This window comes from Cupressus sempervirens, chromosome 2, assembly GCF_028749045.1.
Source record: "Cupressus sempervirens isolate cs-2001-9-10 chromosome 2, ASM2874904v1, whole genome shotgun sequence".
Taxonomy (NCBI): Eukaryota; Viridiplantae; Streptophyta; class Pinopsida; order Cupressales; family Cupressaceae; genus Cupressus; species Cupressus sempervirens.
In genome coordinates, this window is record NC_143119.1 from 419764622 (window position 1) to 419784936 (window position 20315).

General features: G+C 35.6%; 1 protein-coding gene across 4 annotated transcripts in view; it reads left to right on the plus strand.

Annotated features, from left to right (window-relative positions):
• LOC149572881 (ubiquitin carboxyl-terminal hydrolase 26-like) overlaps nt 1-20315 on the plus strand; it is a 144973-nt gene that overhangs the window by 40057 nt on the left and 84601 nt on the right. For all 4 annotated transcript variants that reach the window (XR_016359991.1, XM_089813974.1, XM_089813975.1 and 1 more), the window contains exons 6-10: nt 818-926; nt 5740-5921; nt 6190-6474; nt 6579-6786; nt 15502-15573. Coding sequence is in view for 3 of the 4 variants with exons in the window: in XM_089813974.1 (XP_089670100.1) it covers nt 818-926; nt 5740-5921; nt 6190-6474; nt 6579-6786; nt 15502-15573 (856 nt within the window). In the remaining variant the exon portion in view is untranslated. The remainder of the gene's footprint in view (nt 1-817; nt 927-5739; nt 5922-6189; nt 6475-6578; nt 6787-15501; nt 15574-20315) is intronic.

Here is a 20315-nt window from a genome sequence, read left to right on the forward strand (position 1 = left end):
TTGTGCATTGGTCATTCTGAATGTCAACTGTTTGTTTTGGAGACACTGTGATTAGTGGCACCACTTTCTGTGTTATTTGACTTGTTTTGATTCCTTGGTGCTACTTTCTGTGTTCATTGACTTGTTTTGATTCTTTGAGCTTTAAATTTTCTTGAGTTAGCTGTGGTAACATAAAAATTAGCAAAAGAACTGGATTTTCTACATTTCTTTTATATCTAACAGACTGTATGAATGTGATCAAACAGACAAATTTGCTCTGTGATGTATGGTATAATAATCATACAGAAAACTTATATCTCCTGTCACATAGCTCATTAGTTGTAGTTTGCAGCCCTAAGCCACAATTTAGAAAGCAGTCAGTGCTTAGATTCTGCCATTGGTGCATTCTTAACTTATTTTGACTGCAGAACATTGGTCCAGAAAGGGCATATCATTATATTTACCTTAATTTTGTTGACATCAGTGTTAGTATTCAGCCCCATGTATTCCATGGTGGCCTGTTTAGAGTCCTATTTTTTTGGTCCATTTTCTACTAGCTTATGCCATTGCATTGTTGTATTTGTAAAGTCGATTGGTATTGATTTTTTTTCTTAAGTGTTTAAATATCAGGATAAAATTTGGAAGGCAATGCTCTGTACATTATTATTGGATTGCGTTGTTCTTTTTGCTGGACTGCATGTGAAATATACTTTACTTTGGAAGACTTTTGATTCTTTGTTTGCCCTGCTGGATTCTTTATTTTAAAATTTACATAGGTAATCAATTACAACTTTCTATAATATAGATTAGAATTTTAAGTCCAATTTTGATTTTGCAGCTCTCTGGACAATTCAAATCTTCAATGTCAGCATGGGAATGTGCCCCCTGCAAGGTTGTATTCCATGAAAAGAATATCAACAAATGCTTGGGCTAGGCTGCTATCTAAGGTATGGTGCCTAGACGTTTAATATGCTGTAGTACATACATATTCTTCACTGCTGGTCCGAAGGTAAAAAGTTACAGAATTCTTGCAGTTGTACATGTCTATTTCTTTGTGCCCCATTTGACAATGATGAATTTCTGGAGCATTTTGATTTTGTATGATTCAATAATACTATTTCTTATGACCAACAAGATGTATAATGGCTCCACTGATTGTATCCTTGTACACAGTCATAATGTAGTTATTCTTTGAACTTTCAACTGGGGTCATTTTAATGCATAAGAAATCTTATTAATTTTAATATGTTTCTGTTCACACGAATTTTACAAATATCCAATATCTAACATGTTTTGAATACTAGACAGAACATGTGCACAAAAAGAATCTGCATATTCCTTGTTGTATAATGATTTCAAAGCCATGTGGTGTGCTTGGATATGCTTTTTCCCATCCTCACTTCTCCCTACTCCCGAAACTTATTACAGCACTCAATAAATGTGTAAGGACAATTCCTTTGAACATGATGAATATAACCTTGTGGAGGATGCAAATTCTAATTTTCTTCATTATATATAAATGACTTGGGAAAATGACATGGGCAGAAAACTCAGAATATGATAAACATTGTGAAAACGACAGGGACAGAAAACACAGAAGCAAGTCTTGTTATATTGTTCATGGCAGAAAACAGCACTTTTCTGTTGATCTTTATTGGATACAAGGCTGATTGAATTGCCACAGTGAATTTCTTTTCAAGATTTATGTTGTAGGTGAAGGATTTTAGCATCGCGTCATCTTATTGTTCAAATTCTCATTTTCTATTGCTACTGCTTGATTCAAATTCTACTTCCATGTGTTGTCTTACATCTCCAGCTAGGTACTTGTTGAGATTTCTTACATTTCAAAATTCCTGCTACAGTAAGTTGTCACCAAGAGGAATTCAATCAAAGAGATTGAACTTTGAATTACAATCGTTGGCGATTCTCATTGCAGAGTGATGCCTTCAGTGATTGTGCTCCAGAGTCCAGATGGATTGATTAGAACCGATTAACAGAAGGGTTAGAATATGGTTTCACAATTGAATACAAATGATTTATATATCTTTAAATCAATGTTTCACCACAATCCTTAAGTGAAATGCAGAGACTTGCAGTAAAATTTCAGGTTTCAACAATTCTGAAAGGTTCCAAAAAGTTCTCCATTTTTTTAGGAGATTTGACAAGTTTCCAAGTCATAGTTGCTTTAGACTTATGAAAATTGTTTATCTACCAAAAGTTTTTCTTTTCTAGCATAGCCTAATCTGGTGGTCGTCATCATGAGAAGTTTCTAGTGAGATAGATTTAGTGAAGTTTTGCATTGGCGAGGTCTATCTCCCTAAATTATAGGGTTGCATTCACTTTAGTTTATTTCTGTGGCGTTCCTTGGTTGACTTTTCTATTCTTTATATAGATTTATGGGATGCTGATTTGTCTAGTGCTCAACATTCACTAGTTTTATTACTTAAAATCATAGTTAGCAACCAAATATTGGTCTCCACTTTAGCCAATATGAAATTTTGTTTGCTAATACTTGAATCATAGTTTATCCTCCTTTGTATCCACAAATCTCATTTGCAAGGCTTGACTTACAATCCAACAAATACATTGAGGGCAACTGGCAAAAACATAGTAAGTTAGAAAATCACATTTAATGAGTCCCTATCGACAACTTGCAGTGTTAATAATAATAAATTGTCTACATATTTGGTTTAGGTTTACTTTGATCTCAGGGAGTTTCCCCCTTAACTTGAAGGATAAGTCTATTGTATTTGCTGTTCCTTTTTTTTAAGGCTGCAGGAATTGGCTTAGCCTTCCTATAACCTGCAGTGTGCTGGGTAAACATTTTAATGTGGCTAGCAATGCTGTCATGACACACCATCTGGTAGCATACAGACAGGGGAATGGGACATCATACCCTCTTGCCTGTAAAATGATGCTTTAACCATCTGAGCCCTAAGACCCCAGTGTTCACTGTTCCATTCAGTGTTATCTGGCAGTAGATATATTAAACATGTCACCATTGTTATCATGCTTGGGCTCCTTGACATGACGTCTCAACTAATTAATCTAAGGATCTGTAACTGCCTTAGTAACATGTTGAGCAGCCTTAAGTTCAACACATTGACTCATTGCAGTTTCCAGTTCCTTTGAGTTATAGACAACTAGTAGTTGGGTTGGTTTGTATCAATTCTTCTTTGTTTGTATGTCATTGGATTTGTTGAGAGGACTGTTGATTTTTGACAACAGCAGAAATTGTTTGAAGTTACATGGTCTACTCAATAAACACCTTGTCAACAAAAATGCAAGCTCTGATTTACCTCATCACTGTCAATGCAGTTCCCTTTTTGAGGCTTATCCAAATAGCATATTGGGTACCATGTGCAAAGGTGTGTTAATACAATCCTGCCTGCTATGTTTGACAAGTCTAGTTCTCCCATCATAAATTTGTACCATAGCTTGTCATACATATTTTTACTATGATTGTTTTTTGGTTAACTGTGAAAACTTTATTTTTGTTGGTTGACAAGTTCTTTTATTTGAATGAGTGTGCAAAGTGGGGACATGGATGCAGTCTGTTTGAGTTTCAACTTAGGGAAGTGTCTAAACTTATGTAGGTTGGGGATTGCTGTACTTAGTTACATTTAATTTTATTGAGCTAGGATTCAACTCGGTAACTTCAATTTGGTCTTATCTTCAATTCTTAGACATTTCAGGCATCATATTTATTCTGTCCTTCTGAGATTTGGATCAACAACACAATGCTCAAGGTTTCCATTTCCTCTTGGACTAACGGTTTAGGCTTACTCTCAAACATTATTTTGGAATTGGTTTATGTTCAATGAAGTTGATCACCAATTTTAAGTCCATTACAAACTTATATTTACTTTCAGAATCGCTAACCAAATAACCAACTCTTTAAACTTCAGTGCATTTGGTCTGGATCATGGTTTCGAGGGTCACTAAAAATAAAATTTGGAATTCAAAAATTTGTGAAAAATCAATATGTACAGCTTAATATATTTCAGGAAAAGCCACAAAAATCTTTTTAAGTAAATATATCAAAGCATTTGGAGCATTAATGTTAGAGAGATTAGAATAATGTTGATATCTAAAATTTCATTAAGTATCTAGAGCTTCAATTTAAAATTGAGGTTAGAGTGGTTTGATTAATTTTGATCCACTGTTCAAGAAGTTTAGGCTTTTCACAGCCAGGACTATAAATCCAAGAAAACATGTTTTAGAGATCGGTTGACAGCAGCCTTTTAAGCTGCCAAACACCCCAGTTGTTCAACCTATGATCACAGCAACCCAGCCTAGGCACAAGGCCTGTGAGCCCAGGTTTGGGCCTTGGTGGCAGCCTCACTAACAAGGTGTTTCTACTGCCGCTCTAAGTGGGTCATCTCACCAAGAAAACATGTCGTAATTTCTTTCTCTTTATTTTTAATGCTACTTTGGTCTTCACCATTGAAGCTTTTATTAGTGTTCTAACCTTGTTCTATCTTTGATTATATAAGCCATGGTAATGGATTGACACTAGGCTGTGATTTTGGGTTTATAAATGTGTAATGATTGTACTGGTGATTATCAATGTGGAATGTGGAGGGTTTTGGTTTGGATTTTGTGCTTGTCAATTTTTTACCCAAATGTTTCTCTTTTTATAAATATTGACCGTCTCAATGTGGCAATGTGTAGTCCGCTTCTCATTTTTACCCTAAAAACATCTAGATTTCTCTGGAAGATAGAAAAAAGTTATGTACCACAATTTAATATACTTCTTTTACATATTTTTGACTTTTATCTCAAAGTACATGTGTACCTGCATAGAAATTTTAGTTGTCGTAGATTGAGTATTATCTAACACAATTTTAAGTGCCATTATTCGTAATGTCCCCGTTTTGGGAAATTGGAAATATTTAAGGCATATTATGTATAATATTGAATTTGACTTGGAGAGCGTGGACTTGAAATATAAAGGGTCAATTTAATATTATAAAGTGGGCAAAAAGGACAAGGAGAGATAAGATGAAAAGCTAGGAGGGAAGTCGAAGAGTCACAGTTGTGAGGATAAAATGAGATGAGTCTTTTCATTTGGTATGCTTGATTTATTATACAGATTTCAGTCTCTCTTGTGAGAGTATTTGGAAAGCTTTAGCTTTCAGCTTGTATGAGGACATAGCCCCTCATTCCAACAGACAGTTGACGCAAACCCATTGTCCTTGGAGAAGTAACATCAGGTGTCTCACATGTGCTTACAGGTTCTTTTTTTTAGTTTTCCAATTTGACTGTTAAACTGTGTTTAAGATTGGATTTTTTGTGCTGGTTATTGTATTGCTGCTGTATAATGCACTAATGTGTTTTAAGGAATTGTATAAGAGTTTACTCGTTTTTTTTATATTATTGGTTTGTAAGGCATTTTCATATGCTCAAGTCCTGAATCTTATTTTGAAAAGTACAGGTTTATATCTATTGGAGGATCTGTTGTTTTTTCCATTGCTGTTTGTTATACATCTACCTATGGTTTAAGTTCTGAATATCAGTTTTGAGGAAACAACTGGGTATACAACTATTGTAGATATTTTCTATGATTTATATTACTGGTTTTTACTATGCAACTTCACATGTATGTGTTATGAATGTTATCTGGGGAAGAAATACATAAATATCTGGTTTGGGATATTTCATTATTCTTCTAAGAAACTGGATTATTTAATATTCATTATTCAAATCCTGCAAATATTCTGAAGTGGTGAACTTTTGATTGTATATATGTACTTGTAGTATGGCGGAGGTCCAGTGTTGTCAGACAATGATTACTGTACTGATTGCATCAAAGAAGAAGCCAAAGTGGAAGCTTCAGCTAATAGTTACCGAGATAACAGAACAGCTATGAAAGAGGCGGTGGAAGCTTCCCTATCAGGGCATTGTGGTGATGAAAATCTGTATTATGTTTCCAGAACATGGTAATAGTTGTTTCCCATTGTTCTATGGTTTTTAAGGTCCTTGAAGACTTGATTATTTTTATAGTGTTCTGCTTCCTATTTTTCCCTTAAATTATTAGAGCAAAATTTGAATTACATTGTGCTTATCCAGTTTTTTTCTGTGTTCCATTTTCACCTGAAACCTTGGCTGATAAATTGAATGTTTTCATTAAGCACGTTACCATTTTTTCATATGCAAGTTTGACATTATTGCATGATATTCTTTTTATTTAGTTATTTATGTTTTTAGGTTGATGCAATGGCTGCGGCGAAAAATTGTTGATGCACCATGTGATGGTGATGCTGGGCCAACAGCATCACTTAGATGTTATCATGGGAATCTGTTGCCAGAACATGCACCTGGTGCGAAACGGCAATTAGTGCCTGAGAAAATCTGGTTTTATTTTTTGCAAAATGCTGAGGAAGTTGAACCTGAGAATCCTGAAGGCCATATGTCCTTCGATTCAAATTCAGAATCCTGTGCCATTTGTGAGTTGGAATTATCTACAGCTGCAACTGTACAAGATCGTCTGAGGTAAGCCTACATATCTTCACATTTTTATCTAGGAGTGTGTAAGTAGCGTGGGTGTATTTTAGATCAAATGTTTTAGTAAAGTTACTTCTTATCGCATCTGATAGGGTAACCAAGATGGAACAGCGGCAAAGACATGAACAATTATGTTTGGGTAAAGGCATTGCTGTTTTACCTGGACATGTTTATTATTTGGTGCCTTCATTATGGATTGCAAAATGGAAGGCCTACTTGACAGCAAGTGGGAAGAATGCTTCTATGGTAGAAGAACCAGGAAATTTGGAGCAATGCATTGATTCTGTTCTATGCAGGAAGGTATTGAAAATAATTAAATATTAATGTTCTCTAAGAATAAAACAACATATTAAGAGAATCTTGATTTGCAGCTGTTTGTAGTGTCTAGTATCAGACTAACAATAATATCATTGGAAGATTCATGTTTATGAATTAGAAACAACTATAGCCAAGACTCTGTAAACTGAGTTAAATTGCCTATGAAAGGCGAAATTGTAATAACAATCTAATTTGATTATGGCTAAGTTTCTGGTTTTAGTTAATTAGATTGGATAATTTTGATACTGCTGTGTAAATGCCATTATTTAGCAATTTCTTGCCGTGTCTTACTATACTAGGGAATTTTAGGTTTCTTGAGTCTTGAAAAGCTTTTAGAGTACCTCGAGCCTTAAAAAGCTTTTAGATTAACTTGAGTCTTAATAAATGTTTAGAGAATTTTGCGATTATTGTATATGGTAGACTCGGGAAACATGGACAGAAATATGATTTGGACAATCAATTTTCTTGTTCTTTGTGCTAGATGCCCTACTAAAATCCAGCTACCTTTATCTTTGTCATGGTAAACTCATATTCTTCTTCTGCATTGGATCTGATATTATATTGTGTTTTGAGCCCTTTGTTGTCCAGATATGGTAATTCAATTAAAACTGTTGTGAAATTTGGGGCAGCAGCATGTCAGATTTGAAATGGAGGCAAGTAGAAAGAATTCAAAAACATCCAGTTATCAGCAGTCTCAAAATTAAAACTACTGTTTCATATGAGATCTTATTGGTGGAAATATGCATTTTTCCCTAACAAGCATCAGCAATGGTCTGGTTAAGTTACCTAAAAAGGATTCATAATATGAAAAAACACTGTTGGCCTAAGATAATTGTGGAGGAAAAACTAGATAAAAAAAAGAGCGCATGGATGGAGCAAAAAGACAAATGGATGAAGAAATGGGATGTAAATAACTTTCTATACAAGAATGTCTGGATACCAATGAAGAAATAAAAAAGTCTGCGAGGAAAAAATTGTGATCATATGGTAAAACAATGGCCATAAAAAACTCTTATTATAACAAAGATTTTAATCCCATATGTGACCATTAGGAAAAAGCACACATAGGAGCAAATGCTAAAGGGACATTGAAAATGATAGTAGCTCAACCAAGACCTAGTTCTCATTGTCTGAGGTGTGAAATAGGTAGATGAATGAAACATGAGGAAGAATGTGAAAATATAATGCACCTATTTTGTAACGTTTGCATGGTAGATAGAGTGGCATTTTGTTATAAAGTTTCTGGTATACAATGGCATTCATTCCAGCTATGTGGATATTTTAATGTGGACAATTTAAGTACTTCATTTGTACAAACACAGCCATACAAAACCTATTGATCAAATTCACAATTGAGGGACAGATCTTAAATGGAAGTTACAAATTGTTTTAAGTTTTGGTGCCCCATTCTGGGGTGTGTGCTATTCGTGGGTTCCATTGGCTGCTTCAGACTTTTGGACGTTATTAAAATCTGTAATTCATTCATTTGGTGCTTTGACATTTTTAAGACGAGGACTCTCAAATTTATGTATCATGTAAATGTGAAGGTTGGAGGTACTATTCCGTATGGTGGCAAGGAACAATGTGTTGTGTGCGTACGGAGGGTATAGGCTGGGTGCGGTACATGGCTAGTTTCAGTCCTTCAGAATAACTCCTGACTCGAATTTGTGCTATAAAAAATGAGTGTATTGCTAGACGATGGATACCAATTAAAAATAATAGTTAGAACATTGATTTGCACAAGGTAAATGCCGATAAAAATGGATGTCGTACACAGATATTCCAAATTTTTGCTAATTATATTTGTAGATGAAAATGGTGCTTCAAATGTGCCAAATTTGAAGCCAAGTAATACAAAGCCTCGGAATAGGGTGAGGGTTTAATCGCACCAAAACTGGAATAGCCAAGTAGGGAAGATCTTTCACTTCCGAAATGACGAACCTCAGTGAACTTCAACACAAATTTGCAGTACAGAGAAAATAATCCAAATTGCATACCTAAACAATTCAACCTCACGAACATAAATACCCTGTTGAGGGAGAAACTAAGTGTTGACAGGAGGCACGACAAACACCTATTGAAACAATTAAATAAAAATGGGTATGAGATATGCTAAATCAATCAGCCCATAAACAAAGGTTTTAATAATTTTTTTAGTTTATGACAGGAACATTACAATCCTCCTATCCCAAAGTTTGTTTGTCTTGAAGCAAATGCAACGTCGGATGCTCAAGAATGTGTTCCCCTCCCAAGTGGTGTTGTTGAGCAGTGAGTGCTTCTAGCGTACCGAGTATTCCTTGATGGTATGGTTATGATTTTTACTGGTTCCAACACAAGTTTTCCTTCTTCATTGAGAGGTGGAAGATTTGTGGTTATGGTGATGTTCTGTCCCACATCTTTCTTCATACAGGATACATGAAAGACATGTATGTGGCTTCCCTCTAGTAGTTTAAGTTCATAGGCATCTTCACCAATGTAGTGAGTTACATAATAAGGATCGTAAAATGGTGGCCTTAGTTTTTCCTTTCCTTTTGCCTTCAATGATGATTGTCTGTACGACTGGAGTATTAGATAGACCACGTCACCCTTCTCCAAACTTCTCTCGAGCCGATGTTTGTTGGCGTATATCTTTTACTAATTTTGTGCCCTCTGCAAATCCTCCTTCAAGAATCTCAGAATGTCCTGTCTTTCATGTCGCCAGCCTTTTGCCCTAGGTGTGCGGTTGCCACCCAAAATCATGTCCACAAATGAAAGGGACTCATACTCGTAGATTGCTTTGAAAGGAGCCATCTTGATCGACATGTGATATGTTGTATTATAACAGTATTCTTCGAGGTGCAACTGTTTGGCCCACGCCTTTTGCTGTGCAAAAACATAGTTTCGTAGGTAGCCTTCCAACCATTTGTTCACAAATTCCGTTTGTCCATCAATCTTGGGGTGGTAGTTGGTACTTGGTGATAATTCTGTTCCCACTAATCGAAATAATTGTCTAGAAGGTACTGAGAAAGTGACCATATTTGTTACAATGTTTTGGGGAACCCTGTGTAGGTGGAAAACTTCTTTGAAGAAAAAGTTGGCAACCTGTGCGGCCTAGAACTTTGTGGGTATGGCAAATAAGTGTGTGTATTTTGTCAATTGGTCAACAACCATGAAAATGCATCCCTTCAATTTACCCTCTGAAGTTCGGTGATGAAATTCATAGAGGTGCTGTCCTAATTCTCTTTTGGTATTGGCAAGGGTTGTAATAGTCCATTAGGTGAGGTGTGCTTGGATTTGTTTTGCTAGCATATTGCACATTCCCGCACATACTACAATGCATCATTGTTAAGTCCTTTCCATGATAACCTCTCTTTGAGCTGTTTATAGGTATTTAGAAATTTAGTGTGTCCGGTCAACGGTGAGGCATGCATTTCCTTCAGATTGTCTACTTCAGCTTGGACTCAGGTACTAAGTAAATCCGGTCCTTGTAGTAGATGATGTCATCAACCACCTTATATTAGTCGTCCTAAATGTTGCCATCCATTAGCTTACATGCAAATGTATTCTTGGAGTATTCCACCAATAAGTGTATTTTCCAATCAGCTGAGATCTGAGACAATGAACAAATGGTGGGTTTTCTCGACAGAGCATTTGCTACCACATTATTCTTTCTGTTCACATATTTCAATGTCAATGTCAAAAGCTTGAATCTTTCTTACCCATTTTAGTTGCCTCTCGGTCAAATCCTATTGCTTTAAAAAGTACCTCAAGCTATTACGATTCGTACGGATGACGAAATTGGTACAACTAGATGTTGCCGAAATTTGGTTAGGACATGCGCAATGGCCAACATCTCTACATGGTAGATGGAACTTAGGCGTTCAACTTGTGTTAAGTTTCTGACTCTCATAGGCTATAAGTTGCCTTTCCTGCATCAATACAATGGCAATGCCTTCTCTGGATGCATCACACTCTAGAATGAAAGGTTGAGTGAGTTAGGTAAAGCAAGTACAAGGCAAGTGCTCATCGCTTCTTTTAACTTGTCAAAAATGTGTTGTGCCTTTTCATTCCACTAGAAATAACTCTTCTTCGTCAGATCGGTTAAAGTTACGTTGAACTAAGAGAAACCTCTTATCAAACCTTCTATAGAGCTACACAACCCAAAGAAACCTCACAACTTGTAGAGCGGTCTTGGTGGAGGCCAATCAAGGATAGCTTGAATCTTCTTCTGGTGGATCTGCACTCCATATTTGCTGATAACATGTCTTAGGTATAATATTTTTGAAATTCCAAATTCGCACGTGGATTGCTTGGCAAACAAGGATTGAGCCCCCATGATCTCGAGGTATAATATTTCTATCATCAAAGAATACCAGCAAGAACTTATGCAATTGTTTGTTGAAGATGGGATTCATGCAGGGCTGAAAAGTAGCTGGTGAATTTGTCAATCCGAATGGCATGACCAAGAACTCATAATGCCTGTAGTGACAACGTAAAGCCGTCTTTTTACACATCCTCTTCCCACATGCAGATTTGATGGTATCCAGAACCAAGATCTATTTTTAGAGAAATAAATTACACCATACAACTCATCCAAAAATTCATCCATCTTGGGAATAGGGTATCTATTTTTGATTGTCTTCCTGTTTAACGCATGGTAGTCCACACATGCATAACATCTCGTCCTTTTTCACTAACACCATTGATGATGATCCATCCCGTCTTGAGTAGCTCCTATATTGTCTTCTCAATTTCATTTTTAAATTTTCGATGATGGCAGTACAGTTTAGTGATAACTGGTTTGGCGTTGGCTTCCAATTCGATGGTGTTATCGAAACTACGATAGGGAGGTATGCTAGGAGGAATGTCCACAAAAACTTTATCATGTGTATTCAAGATGGCCTGTAGCTCATCATCCTGATAGGACACTTGTTGCCGTTCTATTGGTTCTTCCGAAACAAAGTAGTGTGCAACCCAAGCAATGTCATCATGCCGAAAAATGGCCTCCATCTGTTGATTGAAAACTTCCCTCGGTCCCTCATTAGCCATCCCTCTGAGAACAACCTTCTTTCCATCGACAACAGAACTGAAACCATCAACTTGAAGCTCTGTGTGTATTCATCTAGTAAATCCATCCACTATATGGCCAGAATGATTTCCATATCATCTAGGTCTACTTTAAAGAAATCCTTCATCACTGTGTGATTAGCCATGGTCGTACTCAATTGGGGAACAAGGTGTATGCAGGGTAAGAGTGTTCCTCCGACGACCTTGACTTGGAATCCTGAATGAGTCTGTAGGTAGACCTCTTCATTTCACCAATGATGAGTTTATAAAGTTTAGAGTGGCTCTGCTATCCAACATCACAATGACCCTTTGTCATTACCCATGCTTGAGTAGATATGGATCTAGATCCATCAAATGGTGACAAATTCGCTTAACTTCCTACTGAGATCATCGTTAAAATATCCTCGGCTTTCGCTTCTAGAATATCACATTCTCAATTCCTCGTAATCTTTGTAAGATATCCTCTTCCAAGTTTGCATTCTTCGAGTCTTCTTTCAAATATTCTTGAACTTCCTCAAAGGCTGGTTGCCTTCCTCCATGTGATACCTCCATCCGTGGAGGGAAAGTTGGCATGGAAGGTCGAGAGTAGGCCGAACGAGGATTTTCCTTTCTTGATACTGAATTAGTACTATGACCATTTTATTCGCTAGATATCTTATTTTTTGCGAGTTTTTGAAGAGTTCCTTCCATAAGTCATTGATTTGTGACTGATTCCTTGAAAGATTCCTCAGTGTGCCATGACTTCAACAAGAGTGGGTTCTTGTGAATCCACCATTCTATCAACTGAGTGGGATCTCCTTTGTTTCCTACTATAAAATTCCATTCACTGTCCACAGGCTGGCAGGATCATTGGCTCTGATACCATTGTAATGTTCTTGAAGCGACTATATGGAAATTTGGGAAGGAATAATGTCCTTCACTTAGTGGTGAAGGCAAGTCCGTACGTGACAGACAATTGGTCGTATAGTCCAAGGAAGAGGGAGGCAGTGTGGGCATACGATATAGGCTAGCCGTATGGGGAGAATGATGTTTTGGTTGTACGACAAGTGAGGCGTGTATGGTGAGTGTTGGTTGGTCATGTCCATATGATGAAGCGCTAGAGGTCGTATGACAAGGAGTGACCATATACAAGATGAACTGGGGGTAGTCATACGGTGGTGATGAGATCCTATTATGATCGTATGGTGAAATGTGAAGGTTGGAGGTACTGTTCCATATGGTGGCAAGGAACAATGTGTTGTGTGCGTACAAAGGGTATAGGCCGGGTGTGGTACGTGGTTAGTTTCAGTCCTTCGGAATAACTCTTGACTTGAATTTGTGTTAAAGAAATGAGTGTATTGCCATACGATGGGTACCAATTATAAATAGTAGTTAGAACATTGATTTGCACAAGGTAAATGCTGATAAAAATGGATACCGTACATAGATATTTGGGATAGTTGCTAATTATATTTGCAGATGTAAACGTTGCTTCAAATGTGCCAGATCTGAAGCAAAGTAATACAAAGCCTCGTAATAGGGTGAGAGTTTAATCCCACCAAAACTAGAATAGCCAAGTAGGGAAGATCTTTCACTTCCGAAATGGCGAAACTAAGAGAACTCCAACAGAAATTTGTAGTACAGAGAAAATAATCCAAATAGCATACTTAAACAATTCAACCTCACAGAGATAAATACCCCGACGAGGGAGAAATTAAGTGCCAATAGGAGGCACGACAAACACCTACTGAAACAATTAAATAAAAATGGGTCCGAGATATGCTAAATCAATCAACCCATAAACAAAGGTTTTAATAATTTATTTATTTTATGATGGGAACATTACACAAACACTTAGGATCAAGATAAATGTGGGTGCAATATGCTTGCATTTGGCGCTCTACTCCAATGCCTCAATGCTTAGTGCAGTCACGAAAAGAGAGACGTCAAAGAGATTGGTCCAATTTTGCAACAAGAGTCACACAATAGAAGCAATAAGGAATAGTTGAGAGATATGCAAGATCAACCTTTAATTATTAGAAATTCAACTACAATGAATCTGTAATATGTAGTCTTATATTCCAGGTAAACATGCCTGATTACAACAAAATTCACATTGTTGCTCTTTGGTTGAAGATCTATTTCCTTTTTCATTACTACTCAATGCCTAGGGAGTTCAAGTACAAGCCTTACAAAGACTTCATGACATGTAGGTTGGCCTAGAACATATTACATTCTCCAAGAATCTGGAAAACCTATTACAAGATAGGGGAGGACCTAAATTACATAGATCCTATCATATAAGCTGCGTAATCCGTTGTGATCCAAGATATAAGTCCACACATGATCCAAGAACATCTAGATAAATGCGAATACACATTACCAATCGGGAAGTATCTTCCAAGATTGGAAAACACAAATTCGTTGAGAAACTGGCAAGAAGATTAGTAACTCAAGAAGAATCCAACATAACTCGATCAAGGCAATATCAAATGCAATGCGATCCAAGGGATAGATAGAGCATGACGTCCAGATAATAACCTTAAGATCACAACATTAATAGATCCGAATCGAAGGTTGGCTACCTAAAATACTACAACTAAGAAACAAGAACAAAATCGAAAAGAAATAATTTTAGGTGATGCAAGATTGCCATGAATCCAAGTTGCTCTTGCATCAAAATCATGATCCCAACTTGTCCTTGCCTATGTTTGGGAAAGACAATCAAATCTTCCTCACCTTTTGACATCACCACCATGTTGGATAGAGCGTTCGCCTCTTTATTGCCTTCGTGCTGAGTGCAAGAGACTTGAATTTTTTTAATGTTGCAAGTAGATTTGAATCAATTTAATTTGTTTTTCAATGTGCCAATCTTTGGCTATTCTTGAACAATTGCATAAATGATGATGCCATAATTCCCTTCCAAGTCCATTTGGGGAATACCTGTACGTTTAGCCATTAGTGTTCCTAATAAGCTGCTCAAGCTTTGACATTGTTATTAGTACCAATGTCCATTCTTGTTTAGATCACGCCGAAACATGGCCCTTCTAGTCTTTAGCAATACACCTTGCTCCTAAGGGCCCTGGATTCTCTTTAGATGCACCATCGAAGTTCACTTTCATCCATCCTTCCTCCGATTCCTTAGACTTCGAAGGCACTTCCTTATTAGAGGATGGATTAATCCATCTTGGCTAATTAGTAGGCCTTTTCCATTGACTTTTTATGCGTCCTTATAAATATGGATATTCTTGTCTATCAATGGCAACACTTTCTATATCTGAATTAAATAAATTATTTCTTGTTACTAGTAAATTACTGGCCATTTAAAGCATTTGCGATAGTAGTTTATGGTAAATTCTTGAAGTCCACTGAAGAAGATGCATGAATGATGCAAGTAATTTTATTTATTTTGTGCTCTTCTAAAACTTAAATTTAATAGACTAGTTGAAATATAATTGTTTTACCTCCTATTGGCATTGTTATGAATTATTTTACGATTCAATGCCTAAAATAACTTTTATGTCTATATTATTCTTATAGCCTGTATGAACCAACCTATATGATTGCTTCAGCAGTAAACTTTACATTTACTTAAATAAAGATACAATTCTTAATGCTTTACAACCATGGTTATCTCATGCAACTGATTGAAGCATCTTGTAACATGTGCAGCATTTTCGATTGCTTTATAGGCCTCCAGAGCTTGTAATAAAGCGAGGTGAACACATGCAAAGGAGCCCAAATGTAAGTAGATCAGGTATCTCAATTGTGTCTTTGCAATAAAGAGTAACAAAAAACAATTAAATCTAGAATAAGTTCATGCTCCACTTTAATGTTTGTTTGGTGTAGTACCAAGTAATGTATCAATAAAATTCTATCCTTGAATAAACGTGAAAAAAACTATGTTACTCATTTATACCCAGTATTAGTTGATTCCAATATAGAGTCTCGATTCAGATAATCCATACCAGGGCATTCTGCCAGATATTCACAGAGGACTGTGGGTTTGTCTTGGGGAAGTTGGACAAATCCAGCACGAACCCAAGCAAGTGCTATGGTACCCAGAGCAAACGTGCTCAGGAAACAGATGACTATTGTAAACGAAATTTGTCATTTGAACATTCTTTGCATTTTCTGTGGCTGTATTTAGAGGCATTTGAGCATGGAATTATGGCTGTCATGAATGCCTTGGAAGCTGTGCATTGTTGGATAAGTGAATGGTTTGTTCCTTTCATTAATTGCTGGAGCTTTTCCATGGAGTAATGCCACTGCTTGCTTTTGAAGTTGCCTGTTGAATGTGTGCAATATAGAATGATCTCGGTGTTGGTAGAGCCTTTGACCTCGGTACTATAGCCATCATAAAAAATTCTATTAGGGTGCATAGCTGTGGATTTTATTTTTTAGTTATAAATAAATAAATGAAAAGAAAATGAAGAGCTTTTTAGTAGTATTTGCCAAATATGATGGGAGAAGGGGGACTGAAACAAATTTTTAATTATTGTTTGACTTTTTATTATTATCATTTTTATAGTATTATTTTAATTATAACATAAAGTAATGGATATCTATCATAACATTGGAGTTTGACTATTTACCAGTGAAGTAATCTTTTTAACTTTTCGATGGTTTTGTTTAATATATGGTGATATGTGGCATTTTGAACTTAACTCTTGTTTTTAGGCTGAAACTGTAAATATGTATATATTTATGATTTTTTATATTTTGCATGGATGAACTTAAAACAAACTAAACCTCCGATTAATTTTGTCCAAATCTGTGAATCGAACCATTGAACCAGAACTAGGATTGCCTGTAGGGGAAAATTGACAGTTTATGGTTAGGGTTAGGGCATACTCAAGCATTCAAAGAAAACTGTAGCCCTAAATGTGGATTTAGGGTTGGAAAGTCATATTTTACTATAGTTTGGTAAAAATCCTAATTATAACCTTAAAGATCCTAATCGTAACTTTAAACACTAGAAAACGTTCAATTTTACGATTACTATTGGTGACATTTAAAAACTAGGGTTAGGGTTATGGGATTGTAAAACATTTATATATATTTATCTGCTATTAAGATGAACACTCAATCGCAATTCGTATACTTGGACATAGTAGAACAAAAATTCCACTTGGTGAACCTTGGCAACTTGAAAGAAATATAAAATTTCTTTTCAGAGACAATTATTTCTTTTGCAAAATGTATCAAATGAGATTATAAAATGTTGGGAGAGTGTTTTCTATTAGATTTGAATACAGTTAAAAGTTAAAAATTATATCATCACACAAATACAAGCTCTTTAATAATATGAATTTATGATGATTGCCATTGAGAATCGTCATCATAAATTGCATATACATGCAAGTTACAAATTATAAGATTCTACATTTTCTTCTTGCCAATTCTAATGAGAATTAGGAGGCGATCTATTCTTCCAGTTTGGTCTTTGAATCTGCTAGAAGCTCATTTAAAAATGCTCAAACGCTGGTGTGATTTTTTTCCTGTGGGCATGTAGGGTTAGATAAAAGACAGCCATGTATTTTCACTGTCAAAAATGTGTTTTTTACACATACAAAGTGCATCGAACTTTCTGTTATGTCCTGCAAGGGAGTGATAACTCTTTGAATAGTTAGTCTTGGCAAGAACTAGAAGTGAATTTAAACAGCAAAAAATTGTTAAACAAAAGCTTAAGTACTCAGCAAGTATTTCAACCATGTAAAATAAATAGTTCGAGTTTTAAACCCTTATCAGGATTTGGAATGTTTGATTCCAAAGGTGGCATTGATTTTAAGGTAGCTGTTATTGATTTGATTGATTTGCCCTCAAATTGGAATGAAACACTTAAATGTTTGCGAAAAATTGAATCTAGAAAAACCCTAAAAGTTAAAATAGAAAAATTGCAGAAAGAACAAGCAGAATATAGATAATTTTGCAGTGCAAGGGCGTAAACATAAAAACTAAAGAACAAAAAATATTGTGATAAATTAGGTAAATTTCACTAAAATATTGGGGTTTTTTTGGGCGAATTATTTTAGACTGTTATTTTCAAATCATGTCCATTTTAAGGAATTTAATAGAGAGCAGGTTGATAAATATGATATTGTGAATGTGTGATTTCTTGTAATATTTTCCTAATATTTGCTTCTGTGATTTGTCCTAGACCTAATAATAAAATAGAGGGAACCAAGAAATGATTCATTATCATCCCTGATAAAGATCTGGCACTTGCTTTGCCTTGATTTTCTTTTGAGGCACCATTTCAGATAAGCTTTGTCAAATATTTTTTGCGCAGATTTCGCTTCATCAAACTTATACTCACTTTACTACTAAGCCTTCTATTGAAGGGTGGGTGATGGCATTTACATTGGTATGCAAATCAGGGTTAATTTACCCTTAAAATTTCAAATTGGTGATATTAATCGTATATGGCAATGGTGTTGCCTATGGTAGCAAGGAACATGCTCATGTATAAGGATTTAATAATGTGTGTTAGCACTCCTAGGTCAATGTTGGCTATTTAACTTTGAAAGAATTTCTTAACATCACATACAGAAAAAGTTTGAATGGGAGTTGTGGCAGCAGAGGTGTTTGTGTTGGACTAATCATCATGAGTTTCAGTAACTGCTCATATGTAGAAAAATAGTACAAGTCTGCTTCTATATTTTAATTTTTAACCTAACATATCCATATCTCCAACAACTATCATTAGTCCTACATTAGTTCTTCACTAATTAGTTGAATTGATGATTTAATTAATTTTCATCCTTCCTTTAATAGTAAAGTCATATTTCTCTTCACTAATTTTTTATTTAAACCTTCTTTAATTTATCTAGGCTAACTTTCCTCCATCGCTAGTTAATCCGAGAAATGTTCATGTCATTAATTAAGCTAATGCTTTTTTCCTCATTCATCGCATTTAAAAATAAACTATCAGTCTGTGTTCTGGTTCAATGGTCCGGTACATGGGCTCAGTCAAAACTTTTTGGGGGTTGAGTTTATGTTGGGTTTGTCAATATAAAAGCGTATTAAAATCAGGAACATATACATATTTGGTGCATTAATTAATTTCAAAATACATCACTATATTAGCATATTAATAGATGGAATATTAAGTAAAATAGAAGGTTATGATATATATTTAAAGTTAAAAAAAAATAAAAATAGCAACAATAAGGCATCAGGAACAAGACATATTTGCAGCTTTAATTAATTTAAAATACATCACTATATTACTAGTCAAACAACATAGCAAAACACACTGCCATAGTACTAGCCAAATATTTGTTAAACTTGAATGTTATGATATATATTTGAACTCTAGAGTTAAAATAGTAATAATGGCAATGAACATTTATCATTTATAATTGATCAAATATCATATGGGTCATAACAAATAATAAATATCATCATCAGCATCGATATTAGATTACTATTGTACACTAGGTCATTCGAATTGGATTATTGGATTTACTTGACATGACAATCATTTGTGAGTATGACCTCTGTAGACTGTAGTCTCAATAGACTTTGGATGACATTTCATATATAAGAACTTGATGACTATCATATCCATGGCCTTTTATAGAACACTGTGATACATAGCATACTCTTCAGAGATCAATATAATCTCTATATTGACAATACTACATTTGTTAGAGGATACTCGTCAGAGATCGATATGATCTCTATTTCGACACAACTATCATTTGGTAGTTTACTACTACCACTCTCGTGATAATGTTTTTGTTTGGTGCTGTGTCACTGCAGAGAGATATCTGCTTACTCGTGATGGTTGTGTCTATCAGAGATTGTAATCTTCATCAGTTTTGATGCTTTATGTGTTCGCTGGCTGAAAGTCTTCATTCATTTCGGTCCAGTTATTTAATAAAGACTGCAAATAGTATAATGGTGAATTATTTCCTATATGAAGTATGCTTTTTTGAAGACTATGAAGAGTCTTAGGCAGACGAAAGGGCATATGCAGCTGGGCATTGAAGAGTTCTTGCGTGGTTTTTTGGTAAGCCAAGATTCACATGTTGCATTACTGTTGGTAATTGGAGATCAAGGATATGGTAACTGCTGTGTTTGTGGTTCAGACAATGCAGTATCTCGAGTTTTGTAACTGTTGTCCAGCTTTGTGCCCCATGTATATGTGGCTGTCGAGGTGGACATATCATTAGTAGTGTCACCGTTGTGTAATCAAGGGTCATGTATTTTAGGACGATTCTTTAAAGACGATGGAGGATCTTCAACTTATGTTGCGGCATCTTGTATGTAACTGATCGCTGGAGTAATTCTGTCCACTCATTCCTAATGGTACTCAAAAGTCTTCTATTCATGGGTCTCTTTGATTTCAGGCGATTATTTGATTATTAGGCTGCACATTTCTCTATTGTGAGTGTGACTATTCGTGTGTTATTCCAGTTCAAAGATACTGTGCGAGTGCTCAAGTTTTCTGGTAGACATTCGTTGTTGATATTACCTCG